This window comes from Alligator mississippiensis, chromosome 4 (genome assembly GCF_030867095.1).
Source record: "Alligator mississippiensis isolate rAllMis1 chromosome 4, rAllMis1, whole genome shotgun sequence".
Lineage (NCBI taxonomy): Eukaryota > Metazoa > Chordata > Crocodylia > Alligatoridae > Alligator > Alligator mississippiensis.
This window is the reverse complement of record NC_081827.1, coordinates 179,545,355-179,572,842: the sequence shown is the minus strand read 5'-3', so window position 1 is coordinate 179,572,842 and position 27,488 is coordinate 179,545,355. Positions and strand designations below refer to the sequence as shown.

The 27,488-nt window shown below is 41.2% G+C and overlaps 1 protein-coding gene across 3 annotated transcripts in view; it reads right to left on the bottom strand.

Annotated features, from left to right (window-relative positions):
• Window positions 1-27,488, bottom strand: part of SPAG16 (sperm associated antigen 16) — a 988,711-nt gene that overhangs the window by 889,652 nt on the left and 71,571 nt on the right. For all 3 annotated transcript variants that reach the window (XM_059727149.1, XM_019492271.2, XM_019492270.2), the window contains exons 7-9: window positions 17,817-17,934; window positions 13,297-13,366; window positions 2,831-2,982 (exon numbers count right to left, since the gene is read on the bottom strand). In XM_059727149.1, coding sequence (XP_059583132.1) covers window positions 2,831-2,982; window positions 13,297-13,366; window positions 17,817-17,934 — 340 coding nt within the window. The remainder of the gene's footprint in view (window positions 1-2,830; window positions 2,983-13,296; window positions 13,367-17,816; window positions 17,935-27,488) is intronic.

Sequence of the window (27,488 nt, the reverse complement as noted above, 5' to 3'; positions counted from 1 at the left end):
CAGGAGAGACCCCCCTGGGGTGCTGACCAAGGTCCAGTACATTAACAATCTTGTTCCTTCCTTAAAGCTACGGTGAAGCCAGAAAAATCCACATGACCTTGATGCACGGGCGAAAGACATGGGAAACCACACAGAGCCTGCCCAGTCCGATGCTGTGAAGCCTCCAAAAGCCCACCTCCTGCCAGCTTTCAGAGGGGCAGTTGTTGGTGGATAATAATTCTTTTTTGGAGGGACCCTGCAGGCAAGATAGAATGGTTTGGTTGGCTGGATTTGGCTCGCAGGCCGTATTTTGCCTGCCCCTGCCTTAAGGCAATGACTACAGACACCTGGTAGTCATTAGAATGAGACCAGGTCCAGGAAGCCCTGGGGCAGCCTCCCTTATATAAACATAGATTACATCAAGGCATGGCAGGAAAGAGAAGGAGTAACTGCCCAAAGGCAGTGGAGCAGCCAAGGGTTGAAAGGACCCCAGGGGCTTTACAACCACCCCTGGAGACAACCTGGTTACAGTAGGAATAGAAGACATGCCTTGGCAAAGAGAGAGGGCATCACACTGAGCATGCTCAGAGAAGAAACAGTGGAACAAGACTTTTATTTATTTATTTTTTTAAGACAATTTTTTTTTTCCCAAGAAAGTCAAAGAGTTTTCATCTCTCACTTAGTGCCCCTCAACATATTACACATGTGCCACAATTTATGTAATAATTTAAAGCATCATAAAATGGCAAACTAGCTATGATGAGGAACATTTTTAAGGCTGATTTCTATGGCACCTTAAACTGAACATGTGGCATGTATGGGGCTGCCCCAGGGACAGTGCTGACAATTAGCTGCTTGTCAGCCCCAGTCCCAGTGTGGCCCCAGCCTTGGCTCTGGCCTTATATTGACAATCAGCTGATTATAAGTCCTATGATCCTGGTTTGATATCAGCTTTGATATCAAACCAGGATCATAGGAAAGCAGAGGTGGAAGAAACTTCACAAGGTGATCTAGTCCATCTCCCTGCTCAAGCCAGTATCATCCCAGACCAGACCATCCTAACCGAATGTCTGTCTAAGCTACTCTAGAAAATTTCCAAGGATGGAAATTTCATAATATCTGTAGGTAGCCTGTTCCAATCCTTAACCACCTTCATAGCCAGAAAGTTTCTCCTAATTTCCAATCTAACTTTCCTTAGCCACAGCTTGAGGTCATTGATCCTAGTCCTGTCTCCTATGGCCACAGAGAAACACCCATCTCCATCCTCTCTGTAATCACTTTTCAGGTATTTCAAGATTATTATCAAATGCACCCCCAGTCTTCTCTTCCCCAAACTAAATAACCCTTGTTCATTCAATTTTTCTTCATAAGTCATACTTCCCAGACCTATAATCATTTTACTTACTCTGCACTGGACTCCTTCCAACCTATATCCTTCTTGAAGCATGGGGCCCAAAACTGGACACAATATTTCCTAACCAGTGCTGAATAGAGTAGAAGAATCACTTTCCTTAATTAACAAATGATGCTTTTGTTGGTACAACAAGGTACACTATTGGACTTTTTCATAATATGAGCACACTAGGGGTGTACCAATAGAAAATTTTGGGGCCAATACCAATGGCTGATTTTTAACAAGCCATATCGGCCAATACCAATCTGATTCTGTTATGCAACCAGGCAGCATGGAGAGTGGTGTCTGGCTGGTAAGACTGTTGTGGGGGAAGAGGCAGGGGGGAGGGAAGGGGCAGTGGGGGCAGATCAAAGCCCCTGTGGTGAGGGAGAGAGCAGGGCTGGGGCTGGGGCAGGGGCAGGGACAGGTGCTGCGCAGCCGGAGAAGAGTAGGGTACAGAGTGAGAACGGCTTGTCTGGGGGCTACAGGGAAGAAGCAGTTCCTGCCACTGCACACACCCCCGGAAGACATGGGGGGCGTGTATCCCCAGGCTTGCACAAAGCAAAGGTGGGGAGCACTGGTGATGCAGACTGCAAAGCAGAGGTTGCACCCCTCACTGTGATGTGCAGCACTGGCCGAAGCTGTACCCTGCTGGGTACCAGTGCCCTGAGCACCCCTGCCTGCTGCTGCCATCACCTGCAAGGGATGCACACCATAGTGGGAGTGGTGTATGAGGGGGGCTCCCCACCCTCCCTCACACACTATCCACCCCAGCTCTACCCCGCTGGGTATGGGCTCCGTGCTGCTGCCAGCTCCAGCCCCATGCTCCCACCCAGCTGCAGCTCTGTCCCACCCCCTCCCCTGCTCCCACCCTACTTGTTGTCTGGAGCCAGTGGGAGACCAGGGAAGCTGAGGAAGTCAGCCCCACCCTGGGACCATAACAAGTCACACTAGGCTATTGACACCCAGCTTGCAAGTGCAGGGAAGCCTGAGATCATGAGCTTTGACTCTCCTGCACTGGCAGGTAAAAAGAGAATGACTATGATCTGAGCCCTGATTCAAAATCATACCTCCTGCCTTGCACATCAGCATGCGCATGTCGAATGGCATGAGGTGTAATTATTGCCTCAGATCCCACGGCAGGGCCCTAAGTCAGAGTAAACTCATGCAGCAATTTCAGAGCCTTCCAAAATTTTAGGTATTGGATTTTTCACTTGGATTTGGAGAAAAATCATTACATAGTCCCAGTTGTGACTCTAAATCTTAGACTGGTAAAATGGCTATAACATTTTAATTTATATTAAAGTGAGAACAAAACTTAAGTGAAATTAACACACAGTAAAAACATGAGAGGAAAAATGAGAAACCCTAGCACAATTCCTCAAGCAGAACAGGGAAAACGAAAAGGAAACAATTTTTAAAAGTATATTTTAAGTAAATGAAGTAAAGATTTCATACCTTTGGATATCTCTTGCCCAATTGCTTTCTTGGATCTTTGGCTGGATCATATGGTGCAACTCCAGTATATGCAATTCTTTGTTCCCTGGCTTCTTGAACAGTTTTCTGGGTGGGACCCTGTAACCCATCATTCATCTTACACTTGTGACCTGCTATAATATAAAAATGATTAAATGATATGAATTGTGTATATATGTTTTAATAACGTGATAATATGAACAATATTCATTATATGTACGTACATCTGTGTACATCATATTTCTATACTTAAACATATGTTTACTTAATGATACCCTTAACATGGCATTTGAAACACCAGTATGAAACATGTCTCTAAAATGATATTTTATCAAACTCTCTGTGTTGTACGTGTTGGAAACACCAACCCTTTTAAGTACAAGTGTAGAGGTGATTACATTTTAACTCAGTTTTAATGCCCTAGATTTCATAATGTTCTGCAGATCGTACTGACAACATGTGACTAACAATGTTGAAATAGTTATAAATAAGCTGACAATTATGTGGGGGAAAGTCATAATTTTCAGCACTCAAAAATGTATGTATATTAGGCTTGTGCAAAGCCACTAGTATTCTCTTCAGATTTGGACTTGGCCAATTTGAGGGACAGTGATTTGATTTGGTGATTCAAATCACTATCCCAAATCGATTCGTCCGAATCTGATTTGGAGATTCGGCCACCGCCGAATAGGCTGAATCTCCAAATCAGACAGGCCCCTTTCCCTACCCGCTCTCCCAGCCCCATCAATGGCTGCCCTGCCCTGCCCAGCCCCAGCCTCCTGGCTCTTAAAAAAAAATAAAAATAAAAATAATAAAAAAGCCCTGCACTCATCGACTGGCTGCTATTGATGGGGCTGGGAGAGCAGGCAGGGGATGGGGGTTCATGGCAGAACCCCCCATGCAGTGCGGGGCAGTGAGGGGTAACAGGTATTGCCCCCCCTCCCTAGCAGCAGCTGTTGAATTTGGGGGTTGTTTTTTTTTTTGTTAAGTGCTGGGACGCTAGGGCTGAGCAGGGCAGCTATTCCTGGGACTGGGAGAGGAGGTGGAAGTCAGGAGGTGCTTAGGGGGGCTGGGGGAGCAGGCAGGGAATGGGGCCAGGCGGGGGTCCCTGCATGGTCCCTGCCCTCCTCCTCCAGCCCCGACCCCCACTCCCTACTTACTGGCATGGAATCTGGGCCCAGCTCCCTGTGGCAGTGAGTGGGGACTGCCCAAAACTCTGAAGCTCTCTGAATCTTTTCTGAATCAATTCAGAGAGTTTCAAATCGATTCAGACTTTTTTATTGGTCTCCCGATTTGATTTGGATTTGGAGATTCAGCTGCTAAATCGGGCCAAACCTCCTCCAAATCAAATCAGCACCCAACGCTTCGCATAGCCCTAATGTATACAGTTGGGAATTAGTCTTAAGGCAATATATGAGGAAAAAGAGATACAACTCCTCTTTCCTTTTCTCCCAGAGGTAGAGGTGACATTATATTTTATATACAGTGAGTGTGAACGTCTAATTTCTTACTCCATCAATACTTGAGAGTAACTAGCTGCCCACTGCATCTTATCTAACAATCTGCCAATGCTTTCAAACATAGAAAAAAACATTAGTCTGGTGTTTCTGCTAAAATGATAAGCAGTGAGATGTTAGTTACTGCTAACATTTAAATTTCCATCCAGCCTTCGCAATTTATGCTCCATAGAGATAATTGGGAACGTTTGCAGTATTTTCAGGTTCTCTGCACACTCAGGCAGACATGACGACATTGGTTTGTATCTTCTTCACATTTGGAAATTTGACATTGCAGCCATACAGGAAACAATGTATGCATATTTTTACCACTCTCCCGGGTATGTTATGTACACCTCAGAAAGAAAGAGTGGAGCACTGAATTTTAATGAGATTTGGGGTCCTAAATCCTTGCTGATCTTCTGAAAATTCCAGTCTGAAACATTTCAGATAAGAAAAGAGTGGACCAATACAAAAGGAAACCAGGAAGTACATTTTTAAACCCCTGTTCTTTGTAAGTAGTTGCGCAAACAGCTGGGTCATAAATTCAAGCAAGGAAAAAAAAGAAAAAGATAGAATGAAAGAATAAATTAAAACATAGCTTACATCAAACAAGGAACAAAACTTAATACAGGTTATCAACTGTGAAAAAAGAATCCAAATCTTAACAGGCTAGCCTATTTTTTTAATCAACATTTTAGAAGTGAAGACCACTGCAAATAACATTTCCTGGAGTACAGCATATTGCAGAATGGTATTATTTCTTTGAAAAAGTTTCTCTTCACTCAATAACTGTCACCCACTAGCAGTTTGCTGCTCATGGGACATTGGGTTTGTTTGTGCTTGTGAAATATACATACTTATAAACCACCACAGAGCTATGAAAATTAAAGAGCTTAAAAAGTCAGTAACTGCTTGAAAGAATGATCAAATTCTAAAGGATTATTGTGATTATATTCCATCAAATGGTAAAAGCTCATGTTTTTAGACTTTCCATTCTGACTCATGTGGTTGGAATAGGGTCAACCAGGTTTAAGTGTTATAACCAAAGCCTTTTAAATTTCCTTTGCGTGACATCCTGAAAGCAATTACATCAGATCAAGGAAAGGAGAAGCATGGTTAACAGACTTAGCAATGTGTTAATTCAACCATGAGGAGGGAAACTCATTGAGTTGAACTTTAAAATATAATTGGGTAATAAATATTCAGTTGCAGGTAACAGAGAATAAAAGAAATGTACTGAACAAGTAACAGTTTTATTGTAGGGTTTTTTTAAAGCAACTCTAATAGCAGTGCTCAGTTTCAATGTATAGAGAATCCAAAATAGTGATTACTTAGAACTTTGGGGCAGACCAACTGGTCTTTGTTCTGTTCTGCGATCTGAAACATAGGGTCCAGGTCCATGCCTACAATCTTTGGCATCGTGGTTAAACAAATCAATAATGCATAATCATGTTTCACTGCAATTCTATTAGCCCTCCCTTATTCTAGGATTTTGGGTAGGGCATTCTTTTTATACAGAAGGTAAAATGGGATTTTTCATAAAAATTTTCACAAAAAAGGTCGCAATTAAAAAACATTGTAAATTCAAAATGTCTCCATAGTTCTACTAATTTAACCTTATTGGTCCAAGTGTTTAAAGGGGCAATTATGAATAGTTTAAAAAGGAATCATATGAATACGTTTACTAGGAATATATAGATACTTAAAGTGTGTTAAAGCGTTTTGAAGAACTGATGCTTTTAATAGAACTTTCAGCTACTATTCATTGATTTAGGAAATTTGAGAAGGGAAGCATAGTAATACCTAAAAAGAGAGGGTAAACATCTACTAATGACATATGAGCAGGAGGTTAAACATCATGGACAACTGCAAGGACTAAGGGCACTTTTTTACATGTGCTCCGGGTGTGGAGGGGACGGTGCTTTAATTAGAGAAGCTCCAAGAGCCATTCTAATTAAAGTGCCACAGCATCTTGTGTATCAGAGTCTGATGAGATTTAGTTAAGCACCCCCACCGCCATTTTGAAATGTGGGGACACTGATACACAAGACACGGGAGGCTGCTAGAGCATGGTAATTGTCATGTCTCAGCAAACTCGATTAATCATGTCTGTTCCAACACACTAATTACAGCACATCAGAGCAACCTCCACACTTATGTACAGCTTAATTGCCCAGGTTTGTACTTTAATGTATTCAAAGAAGATTTAGTTGTGAACTTCCTTTAGCAATTTACTCCTCCATGGTAGATGTCTTCTTTGCTAAGTCATTTGACAGCAGTGGAATGGCAATAACTCAGTGAGTGGGTAGCAATATAAAATAAAAAATATCAGTGATACATTGTCAAATGTGTAAAAAAAATTAATGTGATGAACACAAGAACAGAATGAAAATGGTCTAAAGCTCTAAGCCAGACATGGTACTATGATTCTTATCAACACAACACCATTTTCCAATTGGACAGCTGCAATAAACCCAGAAGATTTGAATACTACTTAGTAGAAACACAGGTAATATTTTCTTTCTCTCCATAAATCCCCTGTCCTTATCATCCACACACTACTTTTTACCAAACACTCCACAACTCTGAAGACAAGCTGATTTTTTTCTATGTAAATATATCAGCCTCTAGAATACAGAATGATTTGTCTTTATAAAATTAAAATAGCTATTGTATTTTCATGCAAAATCAAGTTCCCATTGTATAAACACAATAATGTTTTTCTTTAAATAACTACTGATAAATAATTTTAAAAATCAGAAAGCTGAAGAACCAAGTGACTTCAGAGTTAGTTTGCATTTGTACCTTTTCAGTACCCATAGAAGAAACAATTATAGTTCAGGAAGTATGTGCAAAAGATCTGACAAATAAGGCTACACCTGCAGCACTTAAAGAAAGAAACAGGTTAAAGGCTTAAACCATTTTTGACTTATGTTTTATTGGAAATCTGAAATTTCCTTTCAGATGAGGGGGTTATCTAGAGGCCAACCTGATCTTCTTTCCTTGCACATTATGACCAAAGCTGGAGGAATTACAGAACTCCTGCTGCACAAGTGGCCAAAACAGTAGAGGTCTCATAGAAAAAAACCTGGCTGCTGCATAAAACAGATGAAACCTTCCTTGGCAACATAGAAAGAAAAAAGTGATGTTTGAAGCATGCACAAAATTAGTATAGGGACTGAGATTTCTGCTATTCTCCAAAGCACAGAAGCTAGATATATATGGCATGGCTACTTGCGTGTTAGAAAAATATGTGGAGCTTGAAAACGCCATCTCCAATCTCTACTGTGTTCCATCCAGAACCCCAGACAACCAGCATGTATCTATGAAGAATTAGAACTAAAAGGAGTAGTTGTATATATTTGCCTTTTAATGGGATAGTATTCCTTATGAAAATGAATATGCCTGAACTACTAAATCAGAAATGTCATTCATAATTCAAAGGCAGTCTAGGGATTCATTTTTATAATATTATTAAATAAGAGTTATCTGTAATTTCTCTAAAACTCATTATAGATTGTAAAAGTAGTTATTGTTATTTCAGGTGTGAGCTAAAGAGGGAGTTACTGGACAAAAGGGAAAAAAAAGCAAGGTACCATGCTTTACCTTCATGGTTTTCATTCATAAGAGGCAATAATGGCTCTTCTCTCAAATCCAAATAACTTGATCTTTCTGGCTCTTAAGAGGATACTGAGGGAGCAAGAGTAAGACTTTACCCCATAAGTACCAGACATAGTAGCAGTTTTGCATTCAGAAATATGCAAGAAGTGTTCATCTGTGTGCTCTTAAAGATGTGGTCTTGGTTCTTCCATTCTGTTTTAACACAGAACCAAGTACATATGGGATTGAAGGCATCCTGAACCAAAGCGATGGTGAGCATTTACCTCTGCATAAAGAGGTGCAAGGATGGATTGTGCCTTCCTCCGGCCACAGCGTGAGAGACTACTCTATTGGCAGAATCTGGCCCTTAGTTTATGATAGACTTTCTAAATCCCTGGTATCCCACTGGCCAGATCCAGACATGCAGGCATGTGCTGTTTGTGGCACTGCAAATTTGCAGTGCGTGGGCAAAATTCGCTACTAGGAAATCCCAGTAGCAATAAAAAAAAAAAAAAAAGCTATGAAAAAGTGGCATGTACCACAAGAGCATGTGCCAGCAGACATGGAGGCTCAGTCCTCCAGGGGACACTCTGGCTGGTGGCCAGAGCATCTCCCCTTCTTTAGTTCCCCGGCTCCTTCAGCCCAGCAAGAGCTGAGAAGAGTGGGGAAAATGGTAGTTTCCCAAAGCAAGGCATTTTTCCCCACACCAAACCACATGTGCAGGGTCATGTTCACCAGGAAAAAAGTAGCAGCACAAATTTGTGGTGTTACTTTTTTTTCCATTGCAAGCACACACCCATTAAGTTAAAAGTAAGAGGCTTTGTGTGTCTGAGAAGAACAATTTTGAAATCTTTAGGTGTTACCTTGGGTATTTAGATGGAGATGATAGCCCCCTCTTTACACTTAAAAAAAAAAAAAAAAAAAGAAAAAAGAGAAAAAAAAAGCTGTATCCTACCAAATCTGGCATACCCACAAATGGACTGAATGGCATTTACTCATCAAATGTAGGGGAAACAGAGAAATGCTCTTCCCTCATGTTTGGAAAGAACAAGTGAAGCATACCAAAGGAAAAATGAGTCACAATTTTGCAGCTAAGTTCTCACTACAATATTTATTTTATGTAGCTCAACTGCAACAAAATACCAGTCTGAAAGATGGAGACATCTGTCATCCAATCAAGCAAATACAAGCATACAGAACAACATTAGACACAACCTTAGGTAGGCAGCCATAGTTATTTTAATTTAGAATACATTAAAATGGCTCCGCTCACCTTTAGTATCGGTTACATATAAAAAGATTAAACTAGCAAATATTCTGCAGATAATTTGCACAACAAAGTCAGAAAACAATTAACCAAAGATTAAATTGACTCAACCAAACTTTTCCAAGCATTTAAGAGTCTGCATTTTACCTTGTACTAAAACTTGCACTGCATCTCTTCAAACATGGATAAAGAGATAGACTTTGTAGCACACTCTAAAGGTCACAAACACATGCAAACATATGACCACTGAGCAAAAATATTAAAAGGAAAGAAAAAGAAAGGACCATGCAAAGAAAGGTACTTGTCATTAATTATAATTTGTCAGGATTGTTTATATAGAACCAGTACTGAGGGATATGCAAACATCTTAGGCTTGATTCAGTGAGCACTGTAGTCAAACTTTAACTTACTTCAATAGGTATTAAATTTGGCCCCTTTGGGCAGCTATATACATGCCCAATGCCTGCTCCAATGCATGCTAATTAGCATGTGTCAGAGCAGATGCCATTAATCAAGTCTGCTGGAGCATGCTAATTAGCACACTTCAGCAGCTTCAGCATCTCATGTATTTAGCACCCCCATGCTTCAAAATGATGGGGGTGGGAGGTGCACTTCAACTAAAGCTCGTTCAACGAGCTGAACACACTTTAGTTAAAGCACCCCCACCAGACAAGTTTAACTCAAGTGCCCCTACAGCCATTTTGAAGCATGGGACACTGAATACATGAGATGCTGCAGGCCTCTTAATTAGAGCTGCTTCCCCGCTCCACCCTGGAGCATGTGTGAAGAAGCCCTTAAGGGCCAACTTTAATTACTCTAGTAATGCATTGACTTTCGGGCCAAGATAAAATGCTCCATAGAAAAAACAGGAATAAAAGAAGTAATGTCTTACTAAATGTTGCAACCCTAGCTGCAAACCAGTTCCTTCTTTCTAATTAAATATCCTTCATAAAAGCTCTAGAGAAACAGATTAGGGAAGTACAGATATATTCTGGCAATTGTCTTAAAAACACTAGAAGAAACCATCTCCTTTCAAATTTTCCTTTATAAAGTACCATTTATGAAAAATTTATGACAAATAACCTGAAAGGAGATGGGCCTGTGAAAAATTAGTCAATTAGTTTCCTTAGAATATGAGCTTCTTCAAGGAAGTACCTGACACAGAATTGATGTTATTGCAAATATATAATCAAATGCAGTTTAAGACAGCCTTCCTGAACTATACATCAGATCTAGATGCCAACCAGAGAAAGTAATACTGCGTATATCTTCTACAAATACAACAAACTTTCCTCCCCTTCCTCCAACAGACAATCTGACCAGCACTGAAGAAATCCATTATGGATATACTTCCTGCATTTCATCAAACCTTCAGTTGCTGAGCAGGCTTAAAAAGAAGTTAACCCACACTTTCAAGTTAATCTAACTAAAGTGAATATTCTAGACCTTGTCCAATTTAGAGTTAGGTCAGGATCTGGAACAGATGGATGATTTCTGCTATTGCTAACTGGAGGGCAGACAGCTCGTTCTCATTTGCCTGAACTACTCTACAACTACAACTCTACAGCTGGCTAGGACACCGTGCCCTAATCTTGGTAGGTGGTAACTTGCCAGAGTTGCGTCCTGTTTGGAAAGTACCAACATAATAAGTCTGGACATGAAACTGTCAGCCCTGAAGTAACTACAACTGGTACAAAATGCAGTGGTGGACATCCTAAGCATCACAGGCTGCTGTGAGCTTATCAACTCCACTCTGTACACTAGCTCCTTATTGAATACCATATTATAATTCAGAAAATATTGCAACCAAAATTTCTCCAGGTTGTACCTATGCATATGTTCCCCTCTTAAGATTTAAATTATGTTACAGCGTTCATAAACCTCTTCAAGAGACAAGAGAACATGTTACCTGCAACAAAAAGCATCTGAAAAAAATAGGAAATTTCCCACTGAGATACAAGTGAAACCTGTATAAGTGCAATAAAATGTATGTATTATGGGAGTCTGTGGTGCTAAAAGATAATGAAATGAAATATCACTTGGAATATGATACATTGGATATGAGATAAATTAAGGTTTATATGTGCATGTGGGTGGCTGATCTGTTTAATAATTTGCGCTAGAAATGTAAAGTGATATTATTTATTTATAAGTGTTCCTCTGCCTGTCACTTTTGGTATTATAAAGTGCTCTTGAGATTTTTGGAGAATAAACAAGTACTGTGAACAGCAGGAGAGTGGTTCTTGGAATCATTCAAACAACAAATGAAAGTATTGTATAATATGACTAAGAGACAGATGGGGCATCCATAATATAAAATACTAGCACAGAAGTAGAACCCACACTTCAGAGCCTCAAGCCACAGCACAAAGAATAGTTGAATGTTACCAAACTTATCTTGTAAACCAGCATAAAATAAAAACACCTATTATCTATTTCCCTGTCTGCTATGTGATGAACAAATGAGCATTCTATTTTCTATTCATACAAATATTTACACTTTTAGTTGTAGCTCAAGATTGCAGGAGTACAATGGAACAGGTCCAGTGAATGCATTCCACAAAAGGACATCCTTTAAGGGGCTTCCAGAGTGTTTTGAGGAAAAAAATGCAGATTCTTGGAATAACATCAGAATCTGACCCTAAGAAATTATTATGAACCGTGAAAAAAAATTGATTATATACTACAAAATAGTGTTCCATTATACCAATATATCTGTGGTTTATTTATTTTATTGATTCACACTGAACCTATTGGTTCAATAGATACTTGCTTCTGTACAAAATTAAAACCATAACTTAAACTAGTATACCTATAGTACACTGGGTAACATTACAAAACCATTGCAAATCCCTCCAGAAATGTAAGCAGCTATGTTCTCAATTAAGCAGAATGGAAAGGTATTAAAAACAAACAAGCAAACAAGTACAGTCTGGTCTACAGCTTGCTGAACTTTGGTTTTAGCAAACTGCCAAGGAAAGTGAATTCTTGGGCCAGAGGGAGGCTGAACAAGAGCTTACAATTTTAGCCTGAAGAGAGCAACTGGAAGGCTTCATTCAGATAACTAGGTCTCAGACATGTTAGGAAACATGTCAAAAATTACTTACTAAAATCTGAATGATAAAATAAAATATAATGCATTAATATATCCTCAGGTGACAAGGATTTAGAGGACAGTTAAAAATTCAACATAGTATTAAATAAGCTTATAGAAATACTTGTTGCCCTACTCCACCCCTATCCTTTGTTCATATACAGTATTTAGAAAGAGACAAAAATTGAAGATATGGAAATTGGTTCTTTCCAGACCTTGTTTTGGTGGGGGGGGGTGTTTCTGCAGGAGTCCAAAAAAGCAAAAAGCAGGGGGCAGAAATCATTGGGGTTTTTTTCAAAGCAGTCCCATCTGCTTCCTTTTCACTGAGTTGCATAAAACTACTAGCGTTTCTGCGGCATGATTCTTCCACATTTACACATGCAAGCAATCCTTTCTGCTAAAGCAGTCTCATTATCTTCCATGGAACTGCTCATGAGAGTAAATACTTGAAAGACATTACTGCAAAACAGAATGTCTAGCCCAGGGGATCTCAACCTTTTTATTCCTGAGCCTCCCCCCTAGCATGCTATAAAACTCCACGGGCTACCTGTGCCACAACTACTGCCCGGCTCCCCAGCCCAGCCCACATGGCCCCAGGTGCAGTGGGTGGGAAGCCCCAAGGACCCACTCACCTGAGCAGCAGCAGGGCAGAGCCTCACCCACCATCCCACAGTGACACCCACAAGATAGAGGCTGTGGGGCCAGACAGGGCAGGCCAGCTCCCACCCTTTCTTAAGGACTTGCCTCAGCCCTAGGGCTGAGGCAGCTCCTCCCCATGCCAGGCCAGGCTTGGCAGACCCGTTTAAGCCTGCTCACCACCCTGCGGGCCACAAAGCCCCAGCTGAGAACTGCTGCTTTAGTCCATAGCTTTGTCATCAAACCAGCTGGCAAAACATTTGAAATGTAAATATTTCAATATACATATACAAAAAGTTAAATCACATCAGAAGAAAGATATGTAACATTTGTATTTAAGTGAATATTTTACCTCTGGTCACAGGGACCTCAATGGCACGCCCAGATTCTAAATTTTGTAATGTAGCTTGTAAGCCTGTAACCTAAGGAATAAAAAAAAAGAGCAAGAGAAGTATTATGAAAACTTCACCTTTCTTTTTACCCACAATTACACATACATAATTAAGCAGAAACTACTACATATAACCACCTAGTTACCTAATTTACTATCTGTTTAATTATACAAAGATTTTAAATTGCTAATATCATCCTGTTCCTTTTTCAGGAACCTTGCCAAATATAGCTAATATTTAAAAAATATATATGGCTGAACAATAAAATAGAAAACCTCTGCAGAACTCTTGGTGGGAATTTTCCAGATTTATTGAAACAATAGAAACAGAAACATTACAGGGAATTGTGTTATCACCTTTTCACCATAATCTCTCACTGAATTAAAAATTACCGTTATGACATAATATGGCAAACTGGTTTGTTACAATAAAACTGGCCATAAAATATGGTGTTGCACATTAAAGAATATTCATCACCTAGAATTGTAGCATTTGATCATTTGATAATTCTACAAGTTGGGGTTTTTTTGTTGTTCAAAGACACTTTCCATTTGGTGTCAATATTTTGGCAATAACCTTTTTCCTTTTGACATTTTCCTTTAGGTAGTCTTTCATTCTCATTGCATCTCACCTTTGTTTACAGTTCTTTACATCTCCTAAAGGGACCGAGTGATATGCACATAAATCTATCAATCAAGTAAGACTAAAAAAAAAAAAAAAGAGGGGGTCGGAGGAGCCAAAAATAGTGAAATTACAGTGAAATTACAATCCTAATTCTCCATTGGGAGGACAAAGGAATGTGTGTGATACCCACTGCTTCAGGAAACAGAAGTGTCAAGAGTATTCCAAGTATAATATATACTAACTGGCTAGAACTGAGCTAAATATTTTGCAAGTTAGCAATGATGTCAGAAGACCAGGCCCCCGACATACTGATACTACAGTGCTAAAAGGTATGTTTTGAAGTACCTAATGCTAATAAAAACTGGTAATATATTTCTTTAAACCTTTCTATTTGCTTAAACATGTTTAGTAGTATCTAATTTGTTTGATTAAACACATTTTGGCAATCATCTAGGCATTAAGGCTAGCTTCCTGTATTGTTACCATAAAGACCAATATATTACCAAAATTAAAGTACTTCTATTGTTTTGGTAGAATTAGTTTAAGTCATAATTCAGCTGATGGCTCATTGACAAATACACAGCCAAAATTACTATTACAAAGATGATGTTGTTGAAAAGGCCCTGTTCTATGCCAGATGTGCATGACAGGAAGCCTGATGGTGTGAGGCATAAAATTCCTCCAGTCCTGACTGTAAGGTTCGACCTAGAAACTACTATGCAAAGCCTAAGCAAAAGTGAATGTTATGTGTCGAATGCCCATCTGCAATGATAAGGAGCAGACAGTCTTAGATAGAGGAAGCTTGAAAACAAAAACAGAATCAGAGTTACTGGAACAAAGAGCTCATTAAAATACTAAAAATCACACCCCTAGGCGGGGAAGATATATGCTAATGAAACATATATGTATGTTAATGAGCTACATAGCTAAAACACAGGTATAGAGACATGCTCAGTAAAGAACTCCTTGCGTCACTCCTTTATAACCAATTAGCAAACAAAGATGCTTATAAAGATTCAAACTCTTGTATATAAGGGGCTCAGTATTGCATATGTGCTGTGCTCGTAGAGTGAAATTATTCCGCTTGCACCTTTTATTGCTAGTAATAAATCTTTTTTATACTTTCACCCCTGGTATCTTTATTGGCCTTTGCATACCGGGCACGAACCCAGACTTGAGCTGGGGCCTAACATGACTGCACCACTGCTGAGCTACCCCTGCCCAATTCTGCAAATCACACAGAGGCAGCTCTGTCCCAGACCCAGGGCAGGCCCCAGCTGGTTCCAGACCTGGGCTGTCCAGGCCACATCTGATGATCAGCTGATTGTCAGACCCAGCCTCGACAGTCCCAGGTTGGTTCAAGACCCCAGTATGGTAGTATGATAGTAATATTAAGATAATATTAATCTGTTTTAAAAGCTGGTAGGGACTTACTATTTGAGACCACAAAGTGGCTGAAATAACCTAACTGTTTCATCTGTCCTCTCCTATACCAGTATCAGAAAACTAGCCAGCTGTTACTTTAAACCTGAATGAAACAGGTTAATCATTAAAAGGTTACAGTAGTTCAAACTTTCATTTCAAGTGGAACAGATTGGAAAGACAAAGCAGTTACAATGGATCATCCATAAAGCACTATTGTAGCAGAAAGCCCCCTTTTCCTCTTGCCTGCATTTGCTCTCCCCTCTTTGGATATGTTTCTCTTTTTCTACCTTTTCTTCCTTCCTCTCTCTCTCACTTTAAGATAAGGAATTGTATTTTAAAATTTGTGTGTGCGCATTTTGTATCTCCCCTTGTAGTTTGGTATTTTTATCTATTTGTGTGCCATGGCATTTGTAACTTATATTTTATACTCCTCACCTTTCAACTTTCAACTGAATATGTTATACATTGTAACAATGTTAACAAGGGCAGGAATCAAACTGTCATACTGTGTATCAGGCTGGCCTCTGAAAGAGTGAGTGAATCAGTGATTGAATGTGTAACATAGTAGCAGGCAGCAATTATCACCTGGAAGCTGCAGATCGACCACTCCCAGAGCCCTATTCTAAATTCATCAACGGACTCCCAAACCTGCACGTACATGCGGACAACCCCTGGGGCTGACGGATGCTGTCCAGTAGCCACTGAGGGGGGGGAAGTCCCATGAGGGTCAATGACCCCTGGATTGGGCAAACCAGAAAACTGGGGAGTCACCAAAGTCTGCCAGGGACAGATAAAAGGCAGTGAAAAGTGACCCTCAGTGGCGCCCTCTTGATCTCCAACTCGACCGGACCTGTCCAGCCAGAAGGACCAGCTGGCGACCCCCTTCTGGAAGATAACACCACACTGAAAGAAGCCTCAACGACAGACTCCAGCACTTGTAGGATAGGTATACCTGACTCTGTAGCCTGCTACTGTGTGCGTGTGTATGTGTGTGCATGTGTGTGTGTGGACCAGCCCCAAGGTTTATGATTACAGTGTTTCAATCCGCCTAATAAACTAGAATTTTAAGGATCCTGAGTTGGACATTTGTAGCCAACACTATCATTTTAAAGCATTTTAATTCTTTGACTATCTATCCTTAGTAAAGAAGAAAAATTCCAGGGGTCTCTAGTCATAGTTTTCTCTTGCTGATATTCTGTACATTTACTTTTATTCCCTTGAAGCATGAACCAGAACCCATTGTGCAAAGCATTGTAAACAAGAAAATAACAGCTTCTGCCCCAAAGCGCTTACAATCTAAATATAAAATAAGAGGTAACAGATGGACTCAATGAGACAATATTATCTCCATGATAATTAATGGTCCCCGTATACAGCAGCCCCACCATTACTATGCTTTTATAGTGTTGGAGTGATGTTGTAGCCATGATGATCCAGGAATTATGCAAGAAGCAAGGATTTTTGTGGGTAATAACTTTTATTGGACCAGCTGCATGGTTGGAATAAGGCTAGACAAGCTTTGAATGCAAGGCATTCTTTACCAGTTGTGAGGGAAGAAGCAGGCACAGAAATGATTAAAAACTATGTAGGGGTATGAAATTGGAGGAGAGAGATCCCGGGGGTAACAGACAAGTAGCAGAAGACAAGCTTGATTAATGGGAGATCAAGACCTATCAGGAAAGAGGAGGATCATTATCACCTGTAGTGCTAAGGAAGAATTTCAGGAATTAGGTAGTTTATAGTATGTCATAAAGTTAATATCAGTATTCTTAGTATCCATCCAGCTTAATACTGTGTTGCAGCCTGGAAAAAAAAGCAGACAGGACAGTTGCATACATGCCTCTGTTTCCAGGAGGAGTGTTGCGGGCACCGCACCACGAAGGGCTACATAGCACAAGGCAGCTTTTTTCCCTACTTTAGGCTGATTAGAAAGCCCTAGTGCTGGAGGAGTGCACAAGGCAGTTTTACCTGTCAGCTGCCACCACAGCCTCATGGAACCCCAGAGAGCCATGGTATCCCAGTTAAGAACTACTGGTCTATGCTATGGCGGCAGCATATATTGGGCAAGACACCTCCAGGCAGGCCCTGCCCACGCAGTCCTGCTCACATGCTTCAAACCCAAAAACATATTGATGTGTACACTGTGGTGCTGTTCCCAGCAGCAAGTCATAAGCATGCTGAAGACTCTTCAGTCACGTAATGCATGCAGGACATTGGAAGGCAAATGTGATTTGAATATTCCTTCTGCCTATATTATCCTAAAGCATTAAAGATTCAGAAAATAAAAGCATCAAGAAAACAAATGGTTCTAATGGTTTTAATAAGTCAAATGAAACTCAATAAAATAACCTTCTTTAAATTCTACTATAAAGAACCAATTTATTTATAAAAAGTATGAACCAGCTGCCAGTTGTAGTTAAGCATATTTTACCTGCCCAATTGCTCTGTCTCTTTCCAAACTGGTTAGCATTTTCTGTCTCAATACAGCCTGGTATTTTTCAGTCAGCTGTCTTAACATTGGCTCGTATGATGCATAATGCGTCTTCAGTCTATGAAAAAAGGCCCAATTCATTTTGAAGGATGATTGTGTTAAATCAGAGATTTCCATCAAAATAACATTTTTTTTTCCCAAACACTATAGACAAGAATAAAGTGTAGAAAGGTCACCACACAAGAGCTGGCAAATGTTATTCAACACACAGCCACCCTAGTGTAATGCCAAGAAAAAAACCCAACAAGAAATAGTTGTTCAGCATTAGGAGCTATATTTCTTTCCACCAAAACCATTTTAAGTACTCCATGCAATTTTCAGCAACTTCCCCAATCTTCAAAGTGCATTAAATGCATTACATGAATTAGTCTTTATTAATCTTTGTTTCCTTCTTGTAAATGGACAATATTTCACTGGGAGAAAGAAGAATGATCATAGAATTTGACAACCAATCAGACTCCTACTTTGAAATATCAACTGGAATATGACATTCTTTAAAAGTAATTACAGTAGACACTACATACGCTTAATCATATTAATAAGAAATTAAGCTCCTCATACCAACTCAGGAATCAAAGTATGAGACTACTCCACTGTAATTCCCTGGAGAAATCATTTAAACACAATACTTGACATTTAACAATTTAAAAAATGCTGTGTCTTGCTAGAATGCTGGTAAATAGAAATAAAAACTCATGGTCTCTTGTAGTAAGAGACTAAACTTTAGTAAGAGACAGACTAAAGTTAAAATGCACATAACAGTAGAGACATATTTTCTTCTGCATCAGTTTTAAATAATATAAGTAGGCCAAATTTTGGAGAGGTGCTAGGACTTGGAGATGCTAACCAACTCTTGGGATTTGGCCCAATGCTTGTAAAAAGTTAACCAGTACAAATATATGATTCTAAAGGCTAATCACTCTTGGCAGGGTCAATAAGCTATACTTGGATAGTATACAGTGGCAGACAATATTAGCTGAGGGAGAGAACAAATTTCACTGCCAGCAGCTATTCCATAATGATCAAATTATGAAAATGAATACCAACAAAGAAAGAATCAATGGGTAATACAAGTATAATATTGGCTTATTTGCATCCATCGCATTATATTAAATTTCACGTATGAAAATCAAGATTCAAGAAGCCATAAACATGGATAGAAACTTTAGTGGAAATGCCATCTGAAAGGCCCTAACCTCTGCATAGCATAATGAATTTGTAATGAGATAATAGCTAAAGAAAAACCAAAGCCTCATGTATTGGTTTAACCATTAAAATATATAAGATACATTATTCCTAATCATTTGTTCTTTACTCCATTTAAACTAAGGAAAATTTACAAAAAATAAAAATAAAAAAGGAAGTTGTAAATCCTAAGGAGGATGTAGAGGAACATGAACCTAAAATCTGGGAATGCCCTAAAAAGGTTGTTTTAAGACAATTAAACAGAATTTTTAAAAGAACTAAGATATAACTATCCCCAAGCCGCTAGTGATTTTATCAGGTTACTGCCAAAAGAAGTTACAGAATTAGGGAAGGACCCATTGATAACAAAAACACTACCAGAAATCAGATGTTGATAGATCATTGTTAGAAAATTGCATTAATAGGATGAAATAGGCAAGGGACAACTTGTAATCTAATTTGTAGTTTGATATTCTTATATTCCTCCTTACCACAAACAGAAATAAAGAGGTATTATGGTATTTATAACCAGAACTCTTTGAGATAATCTTTGCATAATCGTACACATAAATGGAGTGGCCAGGAGTCACTCTGATAATGGAGCTTTTAACAACAGTACCCACTGGGGCATTCTTTACACTCTCTCCCTTAATGTTTGTGGATGAGAGTAAAAAAAGGATGTGGCACAGCAGCTTCCTCAGATTCATCCACTACCTTCTCAGCTTTGTCTTCCAATTAAAATTCCAAGGAGGAGGGAGAAGATGCATCAGAAATATTAATATGTATGTTACTGAAATAGATTATGCATTTACAATTAAATCCATTTACAGTGTCTTGCTTAACAGAATCGGCCACATAGTAGAATCAAACTCCAAAACCAAATGCAAAAAAGCAATGTACTAACACTCATGGTATTACCTGGTATTAGCACTTTGCTAAAATCAGCTGCTATCAGAATCAGAATATTAAACTATAACCCATGCATACAAGTTTAGGTTAATTCACACTGCCCATGTGTGAATATTAACTTACACAGATAGGATGACTGATGCAAAAAATCTATGACTACCGTCAGGAGAAATCCAAGATAAGATGTAGTAGGACTCTGCCCTTATGAAAAATTATACATGAGTGCTTATACTTCATTTGCTTTTTTGCAGATGTGATTTGAAGCAATAATATTATTTTAATCAATAATTTCTCCCATTGGCTCAAATGTGTTTCATTAGTTGTTAAAAAACTAAATTAAGCTCCCCTAAAGGTGTAGGACATCAACTAAGACACTAGCTATTGCTGAGGCCTCTTAGAATGTTTTCCCACTGTTTCACAGGCAAACACTGATTCATTTTCAATGAGCAATCTAAAGGACAATAGGGCTGATAAATGAACCTTAACTGATGATAGAGACAGTTCTGAGAGCTTACGCTGCAGCTAATACTCAATAGCATACTCAACATGCTACATCCTGGAGTGGCAGAATATATTGCTGTTGTGTTCCCGAAGTATAATGCTTTCATATTTTAGATTGTAAGGCTCGTCAATTGAATTTTCTTTTTAGTTAAACTAATCTTTTGAACTTCTGTGAAACAAGTCTGTGTTAGAACCCACTGCCCACACAGTGAGAGTTGCAGGAGCCTGTGCCTAGATGATAAATTCAACCATTTTTGTGTCAGGAGATTTCAAGTGTCAAAGGACACATGATAGATTCTTGCTGAGAAATGAAGCAGATCTGGAAACTATTCCTGCTTAGTCAATACTGGCGCAACAGGAATCATTTAAATCTCTTCTTACTTTACCTTATTACCTTCTTATCAGTGAAGAGAAAAGACAGACATCAAGAAGTCATTAGCTTGCAGAGCTTTATACACAGATGATCCTACCAGAAGATCCCTTAGAATTATTGGGTGCCTATACATGTGCAGCGAGGCTGCTCCAAAGTGCTGTAGTTACAGCATGTTGGAGCAGACTCAATTAATTGAGTAATTACCATGCTCCAACAGATTCCAGCATCGCATGCATCAGCATCCATGTGCTGAAAAATGGCAGCAGGGGCACTTTAACTGAACCTTGTTTGACATGACTCTCCAGGTGCTTTAATTAGAGCAGTTCTCTGAACCACTTTAATTAAAGCGCCACCTCCCCACCACACTCCCAGAGCATGTGTATAAACACCCATTGTTTTCAAGGCACATTCATTAAATTATCGTGTTTCTGCTCAAGAATGCCAAACTATTACCCTTCCCTAATATATGCAAGGGTGCTGAGAATCTGTAATGGAGAAGGCACTTTTCCCACAGAAATACTACTCCCCTGTAAAGTCATGTGAAATAAGCACCTCCCTCTTTGTTTATATATAATAACATTGCAAGAGTACCATCCATGACAACCTGAACTCAGGGATTGGGAGGGGCAGGGAAATGAGGTAAAAAAAAATCCAAACTACACTGAACTTTTTTAATTGGATAGATTAGGCTGCATATAGAAATTCAGAAAAGTTAGTGGGAGGTTAGATCAAGTTAAAAATAGGCACCCCATCCAAGGTAAGTCAGCATGGGGGGAGCCAGTGGCAGGGGGAAATCAGAGGGGCAAGTAGACTCCAGGGGGGCATGCAGGAGGAGTCGGAGGGATAAGTGGAGTTCAAAGAGGGGAAATTGGAGGTCAAGCGGAGTCCAAAGAGGGGAATCAGGGCTGGGGAGTGGTGGGCGGCAGGCAGGCAGGGTCCACAGGCGGTTGTTGGGGTCTGGAAGTGTTTGGTGGGATCAGGAGGCTTCTGGAGTCCACTGGGGCTCTCTCCCCCACCCCCTGAGTCCAGGGGCTATTTTAGCACCCTTGACCTCCAAACTTCCAGACAAACAACCTCTCTCAGCAAAAATACCCCCATCCCTCCTGCCCCTTTCCACACCAGGACTTATGTTCTTGGCTTCCAGCAGCAGCAAACACTGAAAAAAAAAAAAGCACCAGGAGCAACTTGCAGTAGGTGGGGTTTGGTGGGCTGGGTGGGGGAGGGGCTGGATGATCTGTGGGAAGAGGGGGGCAAGGAGCTGGGAAGAAGGCTCAAAATAACCCAGAGCCAGGAGTGGAGGGTAGGAAAAGCATAGCCCTGGGGCTAGGGCAGGGACAGGCAAAATACAGCCCACAGGCTGGATCTGTCTCACCAGACAATTTCATCTGGCCTGCAGGTGGGTACCTACCAATTAACCTTTATCCGGCTGTTTCTGGGCTGCCCTTCCTGTGCTTGCATGCTGCTAAGCCCACTCACTCCCATAGGAGCAGTGCACATTGCGCTCCCACCCTCACCCACAGGAGAGCCCTGATCCCAGCCTCACAGGTCAGAGAGCAGTAGCAGTGGACAAGGGAAGGGTGGTGGCAAGTGGGGGAGACATGGCAGCAGTGGTGGGTGGGGAGGGAAGAAATGGCAGTGGCGGGTGGGGGGGACGTGGCAGTGGCGGGTGGGGGAAGCAGCAGAGGCAGGCAGGCAGGGGGTAAGTGGTAGCAAGCAGGTGGCATGAGGGAAGTGGTGACAGGCAGAAAAAACAGCAGCTGTGTGGGAGTGCGAGGCCCATGCCAGAGTCTCAAGGGCCTGATGCCTGCTGATGATGATGATGGCAGAAGTTGTGCACAATGAGGGGGGAGAGTGTGTGAGGGGGGCATGTTTGGAGGGGGGCCCCACATGTACACTCCACCATACACATGCACCGTCACCCCCCCAGCCACAACCTCCACACACCCTCTCCCTCCACACACCCCATAACCCCCCGCACACACCCCCACAAGCCCCATACCCACCTATATACCCACATCGACACACTCCACAAACCCCACACATCCATACACAAATACCCTCCCACACACCCCATATTCACATGCAGACATGCAGTCCCCCACAAACCCCATAACTGCCCCCCACACCCCACACACACCCCAGAAACCCCATACACACACCCACACCCTTCCCCACATCCCCCACAAACCCTATACCCACCCATACCCCCACAACACGCCCCCCCCAATATACAAGAGTAAAACTTTATTTTGAGTTATTATGCAATTGCCTCTATATACACTATGCAAGCACAGACAAATCAGGACAAAAATATTTTTGAAATAAAATTAAACTATGTTATAGTAGATGTTTGGTTTTTAGTGTATTATTTGTTTTTTTTCTAATTCCAAGGTGGCAAACCCACCTCCCAAAAGGAGTACTTCAGGGGCAAGGGGAGGGACTTGAGTGGAAAAGGTCAGGGATTAGGATTGGGACTTCCAGTTCCAAGATGGCAACCAGGGAGCAAGGCACCTGTCAAGGCTAGGGCCAGTGGCTGGACTTTCCCAGCCCTTGTGCTGCACTGGGAGCTATACAGAAGTTTGGGACAGTTAGACTGGTCTAAAAATGGCCAACCCTACCTAAGTTAGGGTTGCAGGTAGGGTTAGCTTAGATTGGGTTGGCCATTTTTAGACCAAATTAACCTTTCTGGAACTTTTGTACAGTTCACACTCATATCAATCCAACTATGAATCTAAGCAAAAGGACCACCTGGGTAAAATATGTTAGACCGGGTAGCCATTTTTAACATGACCTAACTTCCCCCTAACCTCCCTGAACATCTGTATGCACCCCAATTGTCTTGCTGGATGATGCCAATGCCCCACCTCAAACTGTTTCTCCCTAAACTATGTTGGATGTATTTATGGTAATTGTTAAAGATGGATTATTTAGGGAGGATACTGAAAATTACACCTTGAGAACATGCTGACACTTCACAAATATCACCTTGTTTGGAATACTCTACTTTTGACCATTGTAAGTAGTGCCCAAGAGGTGACAAATTACTGAAGATTTAAATTCCACCAGTCTAAGGGAAACAATGACCTCTTGGCAAAGTGACAGAGACAGAGTGTACATGACAAATTGTGGATTTTTAAAAATCTCTCTTTTGAAGATATATATCTGAACATCTAGGATAGCTTTTATGAAGAAAATCCTCTGAGTGGGTTTCAAAAGATGTTTGTTTATCACATGGACACAACCTTTTGAGAGAGCTCACTTGTGGGAAATAGCACTGTCCACATCTTCTTTTGAAGATACCTTTAATGATAAATTATTCAAATAGAGGTAAACATGAATTCCTTGTCCCTCAGATGACCTGCTTATGTAAAAGTTTTGTTGACACAAATTGATCCATCAATGCAAAATCAAGCTACTTGTAATGAATGCATCCTGAGAAAATAAGGAACTTCTAATCAAGAACTGCACACAAATCTACTTAAGGAAGGAGAAAAATAGAGACCAAGGTCAGCATTTGGAAACAAAACCTTCTAAAGAAAGTTTCTGGCCTTCAGATGTCTGATACAGGACACAAACTTCCAATTGAATAAGGAAGTAATTCTAAAAAACACTTCTGTTCCCCATGCTGAAAAATGACAAATAAACCAACCCCGCCACCATTTTTAAGCACAGGGATGCTGATACATGAGACACAAGCTGCTAGAATGTGGTAATTGCCACACTCTAGCAGAGTCAATTAATCAAGTCTACTTTGAGGTGCTGGAATTCCAGTGTGTTGGAACAGACTCTGTGCTCTTGCATAGACGCCCCATGCTTTTTAGTTAATGGACATTAAAATAGACTAATGAGTATTAAGCATTACTTAAAAACCATGCTCTTGAGTTAACGTACATTAAGACAGGCTAATGCACATTTTCCTAGTACCACACAATAGACAGGCGCCTATACATGTGCAAAGAGGCTACTCCAATACACTGTAATTACGTGTCAGAGCAGACTCGATTAATCAAGTCTGCTGGAGCATGGTAATTAACATGCTGCAGCATACTCCTGCATCATGTGTATCAGAGTCCCCACACTGAAAAATGGCAGCGGGGGTGCTTTAAAGTGCATTCAGTGAGCTTTAGTTAAAGCACCCCCTGCCACCATTTTTCAGTGTGGGAATCCTGAGATGCATGGTGCTCCTGGCACTTTAATCAGAGCAGCTTTCAGAACTGCTTTAATTAAAGCGCCCCCCTGCCCACCTACTACAGCATGTTTATAAATGGCTGGAGGTACTAGATTTAATGTGCATTAACTAAAGTGCATTAATGCACATGTAGACACACTCATGTTCAACTTAGAGTTCACTAGAGACTGAAACTGGTTTAAAATTAGATGATTATACTTAGCCATTACACCCAATGAAGACAGACAGTATTATTTGAAGAAAGGAAACTAAAGTTATCAAAAACAAGAGGTAATGGATATAAGTCATGTACAGGGCTACATTTCTACTGGGAGAATTGCTGCTGCCCTGGTATGAATTGTAAGTCCACAAGAAAAAATACTTGTATGCTATTCTCCTCTGCCCCTCCCCCCTCCCCCGATCTGGTCTGGTCAGGGAGTGGACGGAGCTCCAGCTGTTGCTCCCTGCCTTTTCCCCAAACCAGGGATTGCCTAATTCACAAAATGTGTTGAGGCCTTTGCCTCACTGTTCCCTCTGTATCACTGCCAGGAGCTGTGGACACCAGCTTTGAACATATCATGTCAGAAGGAGCTTCCCTGCATGCGGCACTTGGACAGCAAGTAGGAGGGGTCAGCTGGAGGCTGAACACCAGTACTACTCTCTCTCCTAAAATGATTTCTAGCAGTGGCAATTTCTCAAAAAAAAAAAAAAAAAAAAAAAGAACACCTATCTGAGGTCATAGGACACTTGTATATGTGATGAAAATTGCCCCTTTTTGCATTTTAATTGAATTACACTTTACACATATGGTGTGTTGTGATTTAAATAAGCTTGTTGCAATTCAAAATAAACCACATCCCAATGTATTTTTAGTTTGCATCGATGCAAATTGCAACAATACAGCCATTGATCTGCCATGTGTACATGTGAAGTCAGTGCATGATGTGTTATGAGCCCCTTTGTCCACCAAATGTCGCTTCAATTTTCAGGTATTTGTGTATAGTGGCTACTTTCGAACACCAGGTGTAGTAGCCCAGCCCAACATGAATCAATCTTCTGGTCAGGGTGCCCCTGCTTAAGGCAAAGAATATTAAACTGCCAGGTGGACACACCCACCCAACCAGCATGGCCCTGCCCAGGATAGCCACTTGGTCTGTGCTGCTCCTGGCTCCCCAGGGGGTCCCTGACTGCCAGTTGCACCGCAGATCCATAACCCACCCCTGCAAGGAATATAAAACCATGTGGCCACTTCATGCAAGTGGCTGGGAATAGTTTCATTTCACACTAAAAAGCACATTGCAGCTACCTGCTTCAGGACTGCAGACAGCAGACAGCCCCAGGAAGCACCCACCACCTGCACACATACCCCTGCCCACCCAGCACTGCCCTGCCCAGGGTGTCTGCCTGGGCTGTGCTGACCCCTCCCCGGGGGTGGGGCTGAGTGCCAGTGGCACCACCGGCCCATAACCCGCCCATGCTTCATGCAAGGAATATAAAACCACTGGGCCACTTTACGCAGGCAGCCAGGGGTGGTTTCATTTCCCACTAAAAAGCAAATTGCAGAGGGGAGCTATGCTCTACAAATAAACTTTCTGCAACTGTTGTATTTTATGCTGGAGCCAGTCAGCAGAGTGTTTTGAATGGCTTGGTGCCATGGGGAAGGGGGAGGGAAGGGTTCTGGGGAGTCGCAGTGAGGAAAAGGACCTTTGCCAATCTCAGTGACCAAGACAGTGACCCACTGACCCAGACACTGCTCCTGGCCGGCTCCTACCCAACTGGCCAATAGACATCCTGACCCTCCAGGACACTGCCTGCCCCTTCCCTTGCATTGGGCCAGGCACAAGCCTTGGGTCTGGCATGTATCTGAAGCCTCAGTCACCAGGGAGGAACATGAAAAGTGTCTGCCCTGGTAAAATTAAAGCTCAGATCGGGGCCAAGGGGCTTGCACACCAGAAAAAATGTTATGATGCCTGCATGCTAGAGCCTGCATCCTGGAACCGGACAACACCATACTGGTCTAAATGGCAAATTATGTGCTTTGTGATGGGCAAGACTCTGGTCAGTGATGTCCAGAAGATTCCCCTGGTAACGCAGAGGCATAGTGTTGTGTGGCCCAGAAAGTATTTGCAGCCATAATCACAGCCAAATAGCTAATTCTTTATTTGAGCCAATATGTTTAGCACAGCCTAACTTTCTCTCCAATGTCATTTATTTCCTCACCAGTTTAACATAAAACAGGCAAACAGCCTTCTGTGAACCTGTTTTAGTGTTAAGCACGCTTGCTTTATGAAGAGCAGGTCAGTTCTGTCAGTATTCATTCCCACACTGGCTATGGAAGAAACTGTGAGCAGCAACCAGTGTCTTCACACATGGGTCACTGGTGGGTAGACCTCTGCTGTGCAATGCCCCAAAAGGGACCCTGTGAATGCCCATTGTGGATCTAAACATCAGTACATGGCTCACTGATTAGCTATAC